We start from the raw sequence: 18,251 nt of genomic DNA on the forward strand, positions 1-18,251 counted from the left end.
AGAAAACTTGACATTTTTCAAATTTATGAACTCTAAAAGTTACTAGAAAAAAGCAACTTAAAAAAAAGAAAAAAATTACTCAAAAAGAAGCAATAGTTTTCATGGAATCACTTTCTGAACAACAGCAACTCATATATTTTGCTCCAAAATTATATCTAAATGTAAGTATTTGTTCAAATTTCCCAAGAAACTAAACTTACCAGAGGCTCATGCCTTGCATGTTCATATAAGTCAACAAAACGATGGACCAGTATTGGTTCTGCACCAATAAGAAAACCACCCTGTATTAAACGGATAAGATGAACACGTAAATTGTAATCTGCATGGCGAGCTTTGGATGGATCTGTAGCAGAGATATCCCTTTCTAGGAAACAAAAGTTTTGAAGAAAAGATTACATATCTATGCAATTATAAAACTGAAAATATTTATATCAGTGACATATGATGTGTTAATATATGTTAGGGATGACAGTTAACTTCACTGATCTGATCAAGTCTGTGTAACTATAAAAATAAAACCGATATATAGTTATATCATCGACATAAGCTTTATCCATCATCTGAACGCATGCTGCAAATGGCAATTATACTCATTGTTCTAAAGCTGAGACTTTCAAACAGTTTTCTAAAAAAAATTGGCAATCAAAAATTGAAATGCTGAGTTAGTACTCAGCATTTCAATATTTTCATGCACTTTAAAATATAAGAAATATATATACAGGCAACCCCTATATATAACGCGGTACTTCTTCAACAAGGTTTCGCTCTAACACGGTTCGAGAATTTCTGAAAATCTCACATAACACAGTATTTTTGAGCTTTTGCTTTGCTGGGAAAACCCTGCTATTATGCTAGATGTAATTTTCAACGTTTCCATTCCTTTTTGTGAATCCCCAAAAGACCAAATTTATACAGCTTATGTATGTATGCTTCACAGCACTAATCAAATTAGAAGTAGCTACTTAAAAGCTTAAACTGGAAATAACTACTAGAATGACTAAACTGTCTTAAATATGTAGATATTTTGTAGGACAATATGTAGGTCATGACAGTGATATGAATGAATAGTTCCATATAATGAAAATGAAAACATTTTAATAACTTAACAATCCTATAAGTCCTGAAAATACTGTAAAGTAAAATGAAATTAAACATTAAATTCCATAAATCTCTGCAGAATCATGAAGAATATATATGGCTCAACCTAAAAAGAAAACCTTAACATGATCTCCCAAGCAGTGTACAGCACAAAGGAACAGGATGTTACTGCTGGTGGAAAAGTGGGACAGAGGAGAGGGAGTCACGTTGAGTGGAAGTTAGTTCTTTGCCTGATGTTTAGTTCTCTTCTTCCTGTGAATAATTTGACTTGCTCAGGTTATAGATGTGTCTGACACAAGAGGTAACCCTCGTATAACACGGCAGTTTGGTTCCTACAAAATCTCATGTAATGCGAAACCGTGTAATACGGGACTAAAAAAAAGAACAAAAAAGGGGGGGGGGGTACATTCCAAAACATAACAAAAATACACCATTTTTTTTTATAACTATCAGAAACTTAATTTTTATAATAGTCATAACTGAACAAATGTCTTACCATACAAACTGTGATACATATACTGTATATCAGATAATACATTCAGATATATGTTCAATTAATTTTCTTCTTCTTCCTCGCTGCTAAGCACATTCGGTCCGTGAGGTTGTCACAGGCATTCTCTCAGATATGCCAGACAAGCTGTACTTGCTACCTGGCAGTCTAAAACGCTGATAGAACTGATATTCGGGTGACACTCAAGTCAAGTGGACCCAATTTCAGCAAAGTCCAGACAGTCTAAGACAGCCAAATCCTCTGCTTGCACCTTCACAATGGTGGGACTGTTAGTAATCCTGTGTATAACCTCCATGCACAAGTACATGGTGGGTGACCACCCAGGTGTGAACCAACGTAAGCAGGGGTTGAGGTGTGGCGCCCACACCACATGGAGGAATGCTGCCCCTCTATGTTACCAGGCAGTACTAGGTGATAGTTGACTCTCATCAACCGGTGCAATAACACCACTTTGCTTATTGGAGGTTTGAAGTGGTGGTTGTTCCGGTCAACCCTTCCCCATCTCTTCCATCATGCAATATGACTGATGGCTATTGATGTTGTGATGAACATCATGACGAGATCCAATATTCCATACATTTTGAGGGTATGGCTCTAACACAGTGTTGGAAGGCCGGCCGATAGTTAGTTAGAACACTGGACCGAACCTATTGGTAACTCTCTGGGAGGCTTCTGGATCAGCAAGTGTATAATCTTGCTACCTCTACTCTGCCAGATAGTGATTGGAGGAAATCTGAGTAGTGTGTATGCGGGGAGCATTGTCGAGGCCACGTCAAGGATCTGGGTATATTCTTACCATGTGTACGCCATATCCAAAAATTTCATTACTTCATACAGCGGCACCTCCATAGCCAGGTGGGCAGGAGCAGCAGTGAGTAGCACACGCTTCTTGATTAGACCGGGGTTCGAGCCTGTGACCACCAAATACGGAGAATGCGGAAAGGTCAGGGAATGACCACCGCAATATGGCCCTAGTTGCTAATGCCCCTAAAAACCAAATAACAAACAACAAACTTCATACAGCATGTCCCACCCACTTTTTCTTACTATTGAATAGATCATGAATTGTCAAACTAATGGAACAAGCTAATCTGTGAAAAGATCAAAACCTCCCAAACACTTCCTAATTCATTTCACAAATATACGTGGTCTCAATTCTAATCTCAACGATGTCCATTTCCACTTGCAGTCTGCCAAAGCCCATGTACAAAAGTACTTTTTTTGACAGAATCTCAGTTATCGATTGATATAACTACTGATCATCTGTGAAATGAATTAGGAAGTGAGAAGCACTTCCTAATTCATTTCACAAATATAAAAAAAAAAAAAGTAAAGTGCAGCCATTATCAACCCACTGCAGGATGGAAGCCTCCACAACAATTCATGCTGAGGGAAATGGACCATAATCTGCCACGCTGGTCCAGTGCAGGTTGGCAGATCGACCATATTCAGCAGTCAGGGGCTTGAACCCCGGTCTACTCAAAGAGCGTGTGCTACTGCACTCCTGCTCCTGCCCACTCAGCTACGGAGGTCTCAATACTAATCTCAACGATGTCCATTTCCACTTGCAGTCTGCCAAACCCCGTGTACTTTTTCTGACGGAATCTCAGTTATCGGTTGATTCAACTACTGCTCATCTCAGATGCCTGTATGATTCCTTTCGCCTCAAAACTAGAGTTTGAACAGGCTAAGAGTAGAAAACTTGCTTCTTGCCCTAATGGTAGCCGAGCATTCTGGTCTCTTGCCAAAGCTATTGGCTGCAACTTTTGCCCATCTCTGCTCCCTACTCAGTCCAAACCAGATGGTTCTGTTGTCAATTCAGCCAAGGATAAAGCTGACCTGCTAGCATCCCATTTTTCATCCAACTCATGCATTAATGATCTTGATAAAACAATTCCCAACACGCTCCATTCAATGCTTCCTGTGATCTTCCGTCAAAAGGATGTCAGAAGGATTTTGATGAATCTTGATGGTATTTCTCCACTTGTTCTCAAAACCTGTGCTCCTGAACTTACTACTATTCTTTGCCGCCTTTTTTCACTTTCTTATTCCAAAGGTGTTTTCCTTCAGCTTGGAAATTTGCTCATATCCAGCCAGTTCCAGAATATCGATCCACTGGTGATATTCTGGCTTATGTTACCCATTTATGAACTAATTCAATGGAAAGGTTTGGTGAAACACAAGTAGTTGCTCTTGACATCCCAAAGGCTTTCGATCGTGTTTGGCATAAAGATCTTCTAAACAAGCTTCCATCTTATGGTTTGCCAACTGTTTTTAGTAATTGGTTATCCAGTTTTCTCTCTGATCACTCACTGAGGGTGATGGTAGATGGCTCTCTGTCTTCTAACTTCTCCACTAATGCCAGTGTCCCCCAAGGTACTCTTTTCCTCTTGTATATTAATGACCTTCTTCCATTGACTGGAAATCCTATCCATAGTTTTGCCGATGATAGCACATTGCATTCCACTTTCCATTTTGAGAAACCTTGTCCTGCTCAATCAGCTTCAACGTCTCGAAAATCTGCTACCAATTCCTTAAATGCCGATCTTCAGATAATTGTCCAGTGGGGCAAAGACAACTTAGTTGATTTCAACGCTTCTAAAACTCAGTCTTGTCTTATATCTCACAAAAAAAGGATTGTTCTGCTCCTATGCTTATCTTTAGTGACACTCCGATTTCTAGGCAAAATGATATATCTCTTTTGGGGATTACCCTGACTTCTAATCTCTCTTGGCACCAGCACATTACAAATATTGCTTCCTCTGCATCTAAAAAACTTGGTGTTCTCTTTCGATCTCAGCGTTACTTTTCTTCCAAACAGATGCTCGCTCTGTATAAATCGCAAATCCGCCCTGCCATGGAATATTGTTCCCACATCTGGGGTGTTGCTCCAAAACCTCTCTCAGGTTTCTTGATTCCATTCAGTTAGGTTAATTAATGATTCATCTCTAATAGAGTCTCTCCACTTGCTGTCTCATAGACATACTGTTTCTGCTGCATGCCTCTTCTACAGATTCTTCCATGGGCACTGTTCATTTGGCTTCTATAATACCTGCTCTCTTTCAAAACAGTTCAAACACGTGCCGCTACCAGCCAACATCCATTTCCTGTCCAATTTCAAACTCACAGAACCAACTTTTCATCTTCCTTGTTTATTCATTCAACTGCCGTTTTCTGGAACAACCTTCCTTCATATGTATTTCCTGAAAATTACCATCTACAGAAGTTCAAGTCCAATGTCAATAAATATCTTCTTTTGTCTTCTCAACCTCCAACCCAAGCACGGTACTAAGTACTATAGATTCTAATACCTCTCGCATTTGGGGATTAAATAAAAAAAACAATCAAATGAGAATGTTTTCTCCTCTGTTGCAGGATATCTTTACCTTCTGAACTTTCTTCTGCAGCATATATTTTTAGTGCATCTTCTGCTTTATTTAAAAAATTAGTAATCTGGGTTTGTTTGCTTTTGCTTGATAGAGCTTTGTAAATTTCTTGGTATAGACATTTTTGGACGCTAAACATTTTTGAAGCTCCCTTTTGAACCTTGTAACTTTGTACTCCTTTCAGTCGAAGGATCTGCATTCAAAAAATAAGATTCTAATTGCTCAGTTAATTTTATGACTTCCTGTATGTTTTTTTTGTAAAATATTTGGAACTTCAGAATTTAACTGCACTATCATCCTCTGAATTGATTTACCTCTGATGCAATTTCCACCAAATCCACTTCGCCAGCCCCTCTTTCTACCAATAATTGGTAGAAAAAGCCTCATCAAAACCCTCCCCTCCTATGGACTTAGCAGGTTCTACTATTGCATCGATTCCGTTTTCTGCCAGGTCAACCATATTTCCTGAATGAACTGACTCTGGCCATACATTTTTCCAACACGCATTTAATGTTGACGGTTTTACTTCTTTGAGCGATAAAGCTATGATTCCGACACAATCCACATCTGAAAAATTTTACCATACCTCTATCACTTCAATAGATTCGGAATCAATTTCTTCCAAAATCCATTGTAAAGATTTTCTGATGGAATGAGTTTTAAAGGTAGATATAATGCCGTGATCTAATAGCTGAATTAAAGAAGTCGTATTAGGTGGTAGAAACATTACTTCAACGTTTGGAGTACTTAAAATCTTCTGGTTGGCCTTGCGTATTATCCAATAGTAATAAAACTTGGAAATCTAGATTTGTTCTGCTTTAAATACTTTTCCACAGCTGGCACAAAACAATTTAGAAACCACTCTTTAAAACAAATCGGCAGTTACCCAACCTTTTTGTTATTTTCTTGCCAATATGACGGTAACATGTTTATTTACACCTTTCATTACACAAGGATTAGAGGATGGATCTATAAACCACCATAGGTTTCATTGTGTAATCTCCTGATGCGTTACTGCTAGGGTGACCTAGCAGTAATTTCGGGATACTGACCTTAAAAAATCGGGACACAACCAAAAAAATTGGGATTTTTTCATTAGTACATCAGATTACAAAATAACTTGTAATATTAATGTATGTATATTTCATTTCTTGGTTATTATACATATATGGGTATATCTTGACATTAATTTTTTAAATAGGTAGGTTGAATAAATTAAATATACGTAGGTAGGTAAGTAAAATGTTTATTCATTATTAAGTCAACATCATACAATCAACAGAACATCGCCTTCTATTATTTTTTAGTCATTAGTCTATTTTTTGTTTAGTAATAACATTTTTTTTTAGTCATTAGTCAATAATTATTAGTCTAAAACTACACTGATAAAATTCTGGGAATCGAAGATGTAAATGGAGATTTATTTTATTTAAACTTTCTATACACACATTCACATTATGCTAGTTAATGAATTTTAATATGATCTATTATTATATTTTATATTATTTATTTTACGTTATGTGATAAATCGGGACAAATGGTATCCCATCTAGGGTTCTTTTGGGACGCCTCTATAGAGAGCCAAAAATCGGGATGTCCTGCAAAATTCAGGCTGGTTAGTCACCCTAGTTACTGCACATAAGTAAAATTACACGATTTTTTGATGTCTTAAAATCTGGTACAGTTTTCTCTTTTTTTGAAATAAACATTCTGTTGGGCATTTTTTTTCTGCCAAAGACCTGTCTCATTGGCATTGAAAACTTGATGTGGTGGGTATCCATGCTCTTCAACAGACTTCCATCCCTTGTTGTGGAAGTTGATAGCCTAAATAAATTTAAGGCTCAGCTGGACAGGTATTTCGAACGAACAGAGGGGTGAAGTGGAAGGGTGTTTTTTTTTTTTTTTTTTTTTAAGCTTGCTTACTTGCATCATATGCCTCTACTAATGCTAATGCTAAGTACAAATCAATGTTGAAAAAAAGTCGCGAGTTAGGGTTAATTTGAAATTGTCTGCAATTCTGCCATACACGATAGGAGAGTATACGATGAGAGCCTTTTCAATAAATTGGGCCCTGGAGAGATCGTGCAAGACTCGTGGGGTAGAATATTTCTACAGGGATGGGATACACTTAAATAGAAAGGGTGCAAGAATATTTGTTGATGCTATCAAAGCAGTATTAGATGGGTCGGAAAATTGCTAGCTTGGGGGATTCACAGACTAACTGAACGATTCACAGACAGAGATGAATGTGATTCTTGCACTGCTTCTGTTGGAATGAGCAGCAGCCTGGAAAGCGAGGTACTGGGGATTTCAAGGGCTGCTGGGGGTCATCATAGAACAAGTAAATACATGGGTTGTGTTAGGGTAACTAAGAGTAAAAATTGATGTATGTATACTTGCATGTACACCAATGCTATGACTATAGTAAATAAATTTGGTGAATTTGAAGTACTGGTCAAGACATCAAAAGCAGATATTGTTGGGGTGTCACACGGATATAATCTGTGCAGAATTGGAATTTGGGGAGTACGATATGTACAGAAAGGATAGACAGGACAGGAAGGGAGGAGGGGTTATGCTGTTATTTAAGAAGCACATAAAATCTAAGGAAATGCATCCAATTGACATTGGTGGACAATGTACACCAATGTTAATTGGATGTAAGGGACACTCAACCAGAAAATGACGGACCGCAAGTTGTGTCAGACAGGATGAACACCGAGGTGGGTTTTCTCCCAACAGTGATGTGAACACTGAGGAAGAGATGTATATGATGAGTGTGTCCAATTTTGAGTCTTGTCAATACCACTTCCTCTCTTCTGCTTTGTCAGAAGCTAGAGAGCCACAGCTTTGGATCTTGTTTTATCTGTAAAGTTTATTGTTGGTATTACTTTTCCAGATCTGTGACCAGTTGTAGCATGCTTTGTGAATGACAGACTTATAGTCACTGTAAGGAATCTGAGGATGTTTAGTGGCAATGTCAGCACTTTTGTTTCCTGGAATGCCAGAATGACCAGGGATCCAGCAAAAACTGATTGACTGATTGGACACACTGCAGGAGATTAACTGGGAAGAATGTATTTCAAGATAGGATGGGAAGATAGGAAATTCTTTCTTATTGCAGATACAGCACTGAGGGAGTCTCTGTAAATTATGGCAGGTGAGAAGGATAGCTCAATAATTTTACCTAGTGCTAACTTGATAGCATATAATTCAGCAGTGAAGATGCTGCAGGCTAATGGTAGTGAGGTTGTAGCAGTGAATGAAGGAAAAACTGCAGCAGCACCTACCATACTCACAGCTTTAGATCCGTCAGTATAGATTTTACAGGCACGGGAGTTCAGAGTAGTGTGAGCTGAATGCAACTGCCTGATATTGCAAGGTGGTAGGACATTTTTCCCCCACTGAAGAAAATGTACATCGTAAGAGGCAGAAAGGGATGTGCAAGGTGTAACAGGAGTACTGTGTCCTGAAAAATATCACTTAAATCAATATTCCAATTCTGAACAAGCTCTTTAATCCTGAGTCTATTTTCATTTGGTTTTCTCTCATAGAACAAATCCCACCGAGTATTATAAAGATACTCCCAACTGGGGTGCAATGGGGATTTTAGCAGCGTATTGGAGCAGTAATTTTTTTTTTTTTTTTTTTTGATTTGGTAGTTGTTGGCGCATCGGCTTCTGTGACCATATTGCACCTCCCAAAGTTTTTGCAGTACTTTGATCCAAGCCCGAGGCGGGAATCGAACCCGCGACCTTTGGGTTGCCGGGCAGGTACTTTACCCACTCGGCTAGCCCGGTCGGCTGGAGCAGTAATGTTTTCCTATGAAGATGTAATGGAGGATCATGTGCTTCGATATAAAGACTGGATTGGAGAAGTCCTGAAAGCGCCTAATGCAATCCTAAGAGCACTGTGCTGGATGATATTACTGGTCAACACCAAAAATGTTTCTGGCTTGAAAATAGTTAATTCTTCTTAATTTCAGTATGAGAAAAATTAACATAATATTTAAAACTCTTAGTTAGCTCTCGGTTCCACGATATAGTCCCTCTTATGACTTAGGGGAATACTGGTGAATACTAGGGAAGTTTGGAGTGTAGAGAATAGATAGGTTGGTAACACTGAAACAGGAACCGATACAACATGTTTTTTTTTTTTTTTTTTTTTTATTTCTGTGTATCATTTACGTTGCAAGTGATGTTGTTTTTTTTTTTTTTTTTTTTTTTTCCAGATTTATGGACAAAAATTACGTAAAAATACAGGATGCCACGTAAATGTGCCAACAGTGTTGACAATTTTTGTTGTGTGTGTGTGTGGTGATGTGACATTTTCCACTCAGAAATGCCAATTGACTCCACTTGTGAAGACAGCCTACAACCATTATTTTGGCTGTAAGGTAGGGGATGAAGACAAACCCTAGGAACCTCTTATTTGCTGCAAAACATGTGCTGTAAATCTCCGTGGATGGCTGAATAACAAAGGACGTTCAATGCCTTTTGCCATCCCAATGATTTGGAGGGAGCCTTCAAATCATGTAAATGACTGTTATTTCTGCTTTTTTGTTTGTTCGTTATTTGGTTTTTAGGAGCATTAGCAACTAAGGCCATATTGCTCCAGGGATATGCGGTGGTTATTCCCTGACCTTTCCGCATCCTCCGTATTTGGTGGTCACGGGCTCAAACCCCAGTCTAATCAAGAAGTGTGTGTGCTACGCACTGCTGCTCCTGCCCACCTGGCTACGGAGGCACCGACTGCATGATGCCTCCTCTTCAGCATGGTATGTCAAAAAAAAGGAAGTGGAATACCCCAACTTGCCATCAGCTATCTGACCAGTGGCACATGGGGATGATCTGCCTGTACCTCACCCTCCAGAAGAGTACACTTCGGAGTCTGATGAAGATGGGGACAGTGTGAGGAATGATGGTCAACCTGGGCCTTCAACATCACATGATCCTGATTTTGTGCCAGAACCTGAGTCGCCGAGTGAGTCACACAGAATCACTCAAGGTGAACTAAGTGATCTAATTCGAGACCTAGATCTAGCGAAAGATAAAGCAGAGCTTCTGGGATCAAGGCTCCAACAGTGGAATCTTCTGCAACCAAATGTCAAGGTGTCTGTGTACAGGAACAGGCAGAATGCTCTGACTCCATATTTTAAAAGTGAAAACAACTTTGTTGCCTGCTGTGATGTCAATGGTTTGATGACAGCTTTGAATGTGGAGTGCAACCCACAGGACTGGAGGCTATTCACAGACTCATCAAAGCTAAGTTTAAAAGCTGTTTTGCTCCACAATGGCAACGCTCTTCCTTCAATTCCTCTAAGTCTAAATTTAATAACATCAAAATTTTGCCCGACCTATTAGGCCTTTAACACATCTCTTTAGTGTTCAACCCCAACCAGCGATTTCCAAACAGCAATCCCATTAAGCACTGATGTCAAATGCGTAAAAAAAAATTTTTTTTTTTAAGGTCACTGAAATCCCAGAAAACTAGGTGGCAGGACTTGCCAGAGCAATTAGTTGTGATACTGGATAGCCTCCACGTGGCAGGGTATGGGCAACGTCAGGCCCCTAGTGGGGCCTGACGGCCAATAAGCCGGTCAAACAATGGGCACAACATATCACACTGCACAGACACGGCCCACACACTTGCAAGTCTCTGGCTTGACAGTACTTCCTCAATACAGCGAAACACACACAGAGTTGGAAGAAATCCCAGGTGCCGTTTGACACGAACATACCTGTCCACATGAAAGTGTGTTCGCTTATGAGTGAAGAAGTGTATAAAGAGATACTTCCTGAATTGTGAGGTATTAATATAAGTTAAAAGTATACTTAGTAACTGGTGATATCAGTGATTTTGGAGTTATAACGATAATAATGGCATCAAAATGGCAGCCATTATGAGGTGGGAGGAGTAGTCTGATTATTCATAATCAGAATTACTGTTTTGTCTGAAAACTATTTATTTATTTACGGAACTAATATTTATTATTATCAATAGGAATCAGTAGAAAGGAATAGTCTACTTACTTATTGTTCTGTAGTTGTTTTTTTGATAATCTAGCAGTTGATTAGTTTTCGCTGCTAAGTAATCAGTTTGAGTTTAGTTGGTATTAATATTGTGGTTGAAGTTGCAGATTAATTATTACTAACTGGTGGCTAGGAAGGTTGCAGTTCAGTCAAGCTGATCTGATCGATTCAGCAATTTGATTTTCAGTATATGGTAATTGTAACACTTGTTTGTGGTGTAGACAGATATTCGAAATTAATAAGAATTATGGAAGGATCAAGTGGAACAGTTAGGAAGCATACAGTGGGATCTGATACAGGGGAGGACGGTTCCCCCCTACTTCCACCTAAAATGCCGCAGTCGCAAGACGAGTTTATAAAATATGGGGAGTCTGTATACTCTAGAGGACATAGTCAGGATCAGTATAGAGCTTATGGGAACACGGCTATTCAGTTAGCGCATGAAGAGGAAGTTAGTGAACAGGTAGCTGCAAATACTGAGGTGGAACTTATATCTAGTCAGGATGTTGAAACAATGACTGATGAGCTATGCAATGTAAAAGATGTATCGTCAATGTGACGATACATCTTTTGCGATCTCTAAAATGAGGAAAGACATTAGGAGCTTCCTCTTGGCAGAAGTTAATAAGGTTACAAAGAAGGCAGGAGACATAATTATGGACAAATGGGCTAAGTTAGAAACAGTGACTATGGCTGTATTAATAGAAAATGAAAAACTTAATAGAGCTTTAAATCCTGAGTTCAGTAAACGGTCGAATTTACTAGAACATTTAATTCAAACATTTTTGTCTGAGCCTTATAGTACGACTGAGGCCCACAAAGAAGTAATGAGTGAAGAGGAGGGTGTAATAGGTAGTCAAGTAGTCAAGATCATGAGCAAGTGCAGGGGGTGGAAATAAAGCGTACTTATGCAGAGATAGCAAGTGGTACTCGTCCCAAGAAAGGAATACTTAGGTCTGAGGAAAATCTTATGATTCTTCAAGCTTCTGATAGTAGTGAGCTTAAATCGAGTTCTGAAGTGAAAAATGCTGTGGCAAATGCTTTACAAAATGAATTTAAGTCAGTGAAAGTCCGAGCACTATGTTTGGTACGAAATAAAGGTGTGTTATTAGAAATAGTTGTAAAGACGGATTTGGTGAATATAGCTGCATCGGATTCTTTGGCGTCTGTTGGAATAACATCAGGTGTTCCCAAAAAGGGCAACCCATCTATGATTATATATGATATTCCTAAGGAGTTAAGTCAGGAAGGTATCACTGAAGAATTACACTGTAAGAATTTGGAAGAGCACGGGATCACGTTCGAGGAAGTTAAGAAAGACATAAGTTTTAGGTTTACGACCAAGACTATAAGTACAACTTTTGTACATTGGGTTATTACTCTCTCCCCAAAGTTATATAAGCATCATTTGATCATTTATACCTGGCAGAAAGTTTGCATAGGTACCGACCCTTTACTATAGTCTCCAGATGCTTTTTATGTCTTGGTTATGGACACATTACGAAATATTGTACTCACAGCTCCCCTACTTGTGGTCATTGTTTAAGGGGAGGGCAAAATGACCTCCCCTTGCACAATGTGGAAAATGCTTTAAAAAATGAATTTAAGTCAGTGAAAGTCTGAGCGCTATGTTTGGTACGAAATAAAGTGCTAAAAAATTTGCTAATCTTTGTTTGCTACGCTGAATGCCCAAACCAAGATCAAGAGCCAAGCTGTGCTAACTGCAAGTGCCGTAAGCGGGATTTTTGCCATTCGGTAAGGGACATTAGATGTCCAGAATATCAAAGAGCACTGGAAATGGTACGAACTCGGACTGCTAATGAATAGTTGTAATGAACAAAGAGAGAGAGAGAGGGTGTTGGAAGACGATCCTGAGTTAATTGAAGTTTTTTATGCTACAGGAATTAAAATAATGCAGATTAATGGATAACGATCGAGATTGGTAGCAGACGAGATTAGGAAGATTAGTGAGGATTTTCAAATTGATTTGGTGACAATGCAGGAACCGTATTGGGCTAGAGTCCCAGGTGAGCAAACATGTAGAATACTTGGTTATCCTTTAACGTCACAAATAATGCAACCGGTGCAGGAAGAGCCTAAAACTGGAATTGTGGTCAATAATAGAGATCTAGACATAGTGGTTGTTCATAGGTTATGCGACCAGTTTGTTACATGTGTTATGGTAGCATCGACAGAGGTTCAGTTCTATCTTATATCTCTGTATTGTGCTCCTTCAATGGACTTTAACAATTGCGTGGATTATTTAGAGTATGTGTTGCTCATTTTAAGACCTAAACAAGTGATTATTTCAACAGACGCTAATGCAAAGTCTCCATTGTGGTATCATACAACATCTGATATGAGAGCTTTATTGCTGGAAGAGTTTATATCAAGTAATAACTTATTTGTAATGAACAAGTCAAATCAACTGTCTACATTCTGTGGTCCAATGGGTGAATCTAATATTGATTTAACTATAACAACTTCTGGTATTAGACATTGTATTTGTAACTGGCAGGTAATGCCTGATTGGACATCAAGTGATCATCGAGCCATATTGTTTTATGTGAAGAATGTGCCAGATTTAACTGGTACTCAAGATCGGATACCGCACACTGTTCGGATTTCACTGAAATCGTTTGATTGGTCCATGTATGAAGCTTCTGTTCTTCGACACTTTCCCTCAAATAAACAGCAACAGATAGTCCGCGAATCTGCAATATATTTAGCTAATACTATAGAGGATTCAATAGTAAGAGCGGCATATAAGTCAGGTAGGAAAAAGGCTATTAAACTAAAATCCTGCCCATGGTGGACGAATGAACTGACTGTCTTACGACGGGCTGTATATCGGGCTAGGAGACAGTACCAGTGGCATAGGAATTGGGGTCCTTCTGAGGTAGCTAGATTGCATGACAATTATATATCTCTTAAAAATAAGTACAAGAGAACCATGGCAACTCAGAAGCGAGAAACCTGGCGATTGTAAAAGAATCGGGGAGAAATGATCCCTGGGGTTTGTTATATAAGTTGTCAAGAGATAAACTAAGAAGTTTGGAGGTATTTAATACAATTCAAAAAGATTCTACTGAGACTACTGGCTGGAAAGATTCAGTAGATGCAATATTGACCAGGCTGTTCCCGGATGATGATCCCATCTTGGACTCAGTGCCAATTCGAACTGTGGACAAAAAATAAGTTTTATGTAGCTAGAGACAATACCATGGCATTTACAATAGATGAACTGGCAGGGGTGTTAAAGAACCTAAATTTTGCAAAATGTCCAGGAATAGATTTTTATTGAGAATGCATTTATAGTGAGGTTTTTCAAGTTGATACCTAACATGTTGCTTCTGTTATATAATAAGTGTTTAGAGGAAGGACTGTTCCTATTGAAATGGAAGATTGCTTTACTGAGGCTAATTAGGAAACCTTTAGTTGAGCGGAAGGAGCGACGTGTGAAGAATTTGATTTTATGCCATTCTGCAGCTGCTTTAAATATTTTGGAAGGCAAATGCAATTGTGGCAAACGATTCTGCTAGTGCATTAGCAACTTCTTCAGGAGTAGACACGTCTTTCCCTTTCCAATGAGTATTGGAGAGGACAACTGAGCAAATTTGCCATTTAGGGCCTGTATCCTTCTCCAGATGATACATGTGTCAGCGTCTTTCGTGATGGTTGAGGCAAAGGCAATCCACGAATCATGTTTCACTTTCCATCTAATTTGCCTTAGCTTTAAGTCTCTTATAAGTGATTAAGTTAGTTGTGGTAGGATACTTTCAGAAATTATTCCATGCACAGTTTTTCTCCTGTTTCGCATGAAGGCAATCTGTATTCCACCAGTCACTCCAGTGAATGCAATGTCTTGGATTTTGGAATAGATGCATTGGATGCTGTTAGAATCTGATTGGTTATGTATGCAGTGACATCATTAATTGGTCGTTTCTGAACATAATGTCTGTCTAGACATATTTGGGCTGAATAGCCATCCCAGTTCACCTTTCGAAACTTCCAAGTGGATTGTTAGTCAGGATTTACAGTTATCCCTGTTTGTAATGTGCAAATAATCGTAAAATGATCACTATTAAAGGGATAGGTTAACACTGACCATGTCATGATTGGAAAAATGGACGGTGAACAAATTAACAAGACAATTACAGAAGTGGATCCTGTAGTAGGTGGATGTATGTGAGATCCAGAGTTTAGCAAATTTAGATCACTTTTTTCAAAAACTCTTCAATCAATTTGTCTCTTGCATCCATTGCAGTGGATCCCTACAATGAATGGTGGCCATTAAAATCACCGAAAAGGCAAATTGGTATTAGAGGTTTTAAGGAGATTGGATAAGGAGATTGTCCAGTTCTGAATGAAGAAACAGCAGAGATTATGGAATGTAAATAGAAACAAAGGTAACTGAATTACCAACTTCAATACAAGCTGACACAGCTTCTAGGGAGGTCTGTAACTGGATGAGCCTCAAAGGAATATTTGAATTAATAAGAATAGCTACTCCTCCATGTGCAACAGATTCTGATCTTCTATCTCATCTGTACATGATATAACTTGAAAATTTTGGCGAGATTTGCAGTGAAAGGAATGTTTCCTGTAGGCATTAACACCACTGAGATTAAATTGGGTGAGTAGTAAACATCTGAATGGCTTCTTAGTCCTCTGCAGTTCCATCGTATGAATGCATTATTTCAGTTTAGTTGAGGAAGATTAATTTGACTGTTTTTTTTTGTACGGAGCATTTCTTCCAGTCTTTTTTTTGGGAACACAGGGCATCCAGTATCCATTGTGTCGTTGGCATGAAGTTCCAGGACGGGTTCCTCATAACCTTGGTATCAACATACACTTCCATACTGTTAGTGGGTGTTTCAGTTTTCTTAGTCTTTAGCAGTTTCCAATTTTTCTATGTCATTTGAGACCACTGGAGTATCAGTTGGAATACTGATCAGTGGCTTCACTGGTTTTAGTTTTAGGAGTGTCTTTTCCAGATGTTGATAGGGTTGCTCTAACCCAGTTAGCAAGAGAAGTGCTGGGCAGAATTGACACATCTGTTTGAACTGCAACTGATGAATAGCTCTGGGTGTTTGTTTGTTTGGTTTTTAGGAGCATTAGCAACTAAGGCCACATTGCTCCAGGGATATGCGATGGTCATTCCCTGACCTTTCCACATCCTCCGTATTTGGTGGTCACAGGCTCGAACCTCGGTCTAATCAAGAAGCGTATGCTACGCACTGCTGCTCCTGCCCACCTGGCTACGGAGGCACCTAACTCTGGGTATGAGACGCATATGATCGACTAGGCATGGTCAACATAACCTGTCTGCATGCCTCAGGATATGTGACTTTATGTTCGATTTTGGATTTTTTTTCCAGTTTTCCACATTTCACATGATTTGGAAAAAGCAGGGTGGTTTCCTTTGCAGTTGGGGAAAATGAGAGTTGAGGCTGAACAATCTGTTTGTGTAGGTCTTTTGATCCACAAATTGGACAGATGGCATGCCCTCTGCATGACTGCTGGGAGTGCCATATTTATGGCATTTAAAGCAACGAATTGAATTTGTGATATAAGGGCGAATTCAGCAATTTAAATAACCAGCTTTTACTGTGGATGGCAATTCTGGAGTGCTAAATGTTAAGATGATGGATCTAGTAGGAATGAGATTTCCATCTTGTTTTTGTCATTATTCGTTTGGCACCGATCACTTTTTTTGCAATAAGGCCTCTAAGGTTGGGATTATTCATACCACAAATTTAAACAGATACGCCAACCGTTTAAAACTGATTTAATAATAAAATAAAATAATACAAAAGACTAAAATAATATTTACAAAAAACTAGTTTAAAACAAAAATAAAATAAGTTAAATTGCATTAAAATATAAATTTAAAAGCGATAAAAACACTATTGAAGCTTTCGGAGGTGTCTGCCTCCTTCCTTAGCGATCAATTTTTGATTGCTAAGTTCTTGAACTAATTCTTCCTCAGAGACTGTAAGTAGGTCCCACTTTGTGATAACACCTTTAGATGAATTTAAGGTGTTGTTGGGAGTGACAGATACTGGCAGCCCACCAAATGTCTGTTTTTAGCAGCCATTCAAAATGTTTAGAGGAAGCTGTTTCGATCAGGAGGTCTTCCGATTGCAGTCGTTACACCATTTTTGATAATCCAGCAATGGATTCCAAATATCTTTGAATTAGAAATGGTGATAACTTGCCTACAGGCTGGGTGGATAGGGAGTGTATTACCAAAAAGTTTGGCAAGTCATGGCACACTGTTCTTCCCTTCAAAGTCTTTTTGGTTGGTTCAAGTCACATATTAGCATTAGCATCAGTAGAGGCATTTGATGCAAGAAAGCAAGCTTATGCAGCATCAGCCAAAAAAAAAAAAAAACACCCACTTCCACTTCACCCCTCTGTTCGTTCAAAATACCTGTCCAGCTGAGCCTTAAACTTATTTAGGCTATCAACTTCCACTACAAGGGATGGAAGTCTGTTCCAACAATCAACCACCCGCTGGCTAAAGGCAAATTTCCGCACGTCTATCCTACACCTGTCTTTCCTCAATTTGAATTTATGCCCTCTCAGGTGATTATTCTGAGCTAGAGGAAGAATCCCATCAGCATTGAGCATGCTCAAACCATTCAAGGCTTTATACACCTCTATCAGATCACCTCGCTGGTGCCTAGTCTCCAGACAATGTAATTTGCAAAACTTAAGCCTTTCTTCATAAGAGCACCCCTTTGTTCCATTCACTAATCTTGTTGCCCTTCTCTGTACTCGTTCCAGCAGCTCTACATCCTTCTTGAAATGAGGCCTCCAAACCTGTATACAGTACTCTAGGTGTGGCCTGACCATTGCCTATACAAGGGAATAATCACCTCCTTATGCCTGCTGGAAAAATTCCTGTATATCATTGACAATACTCCATGAGCTACTCTTGCAGCCCGTCTGCACTGCTCAGAGAACTTCATATCTGCCTGCACAACCAAGTCCCTTTCATTCTCTACCACTGTCAGTGTAGTACCACAGAGTTGATACGTTGCTCTGGGGTTGCTGTTTCCCATGTGTAGTACTTTACATTTGTCAATGTTAAACTTCATTTGCCACCTCTCAGCCCATCTGCTCAACCTTTCCAGATCCTGTTGCAGCAGCATAGTGTCAGTAGTGTCCTTGACAACCCTGCCAACCTTTGTATCGTCTGCAAACTTGGACATTAAG

At 39.0% G+C, this 18,251-nt stretch overlaps 1 protein-coding gene across 6 annotated transcripts in view; it reads right to left on the minus strand.

The window, feature by feature from the left end:
• The window catches only part of LOC150089228 (lipid transport auxiliary protein 1), a 199,454-nt gene that overhangs the window by 89,392 nt on the left and 91,811 nt on the right, over positions 1-18,251 (minus strand). For all 6 annotated transcript variants that reach the window (XR_016548109.1, XR_016548108.1, XR_016548110.1 and 3 more), the window contains exon 6: positions 201-364. Coding sequence is in view for 1 of the 6 variants with exons in the window: in XM_090390389.1 (XP_090246515.1) it covers positions 201-364 (164 nt within the window). In the remaining 5 variants the exon portion in view is untranslated. The remainder of the gene's footprint in view (positions 1-200; positions 365-18,251) is intronic.

Source organism: Mastigoproctus giganteus, chromosome 2, assembly GCF_048544385.1.
Source record: "Mastigoproctus giganteus isolate SK-2022 chromosome 2, ASM4854438v1, whole genome shotgun sequence".
In the NCBI taxonomy this organism is placed as follows: Eukaryota; Metazoa; Arthropoda; class Arachnida; order Uropygi; family Thelyphonidae; genus Mastigoproctus; species Mastigoproctus giganteus.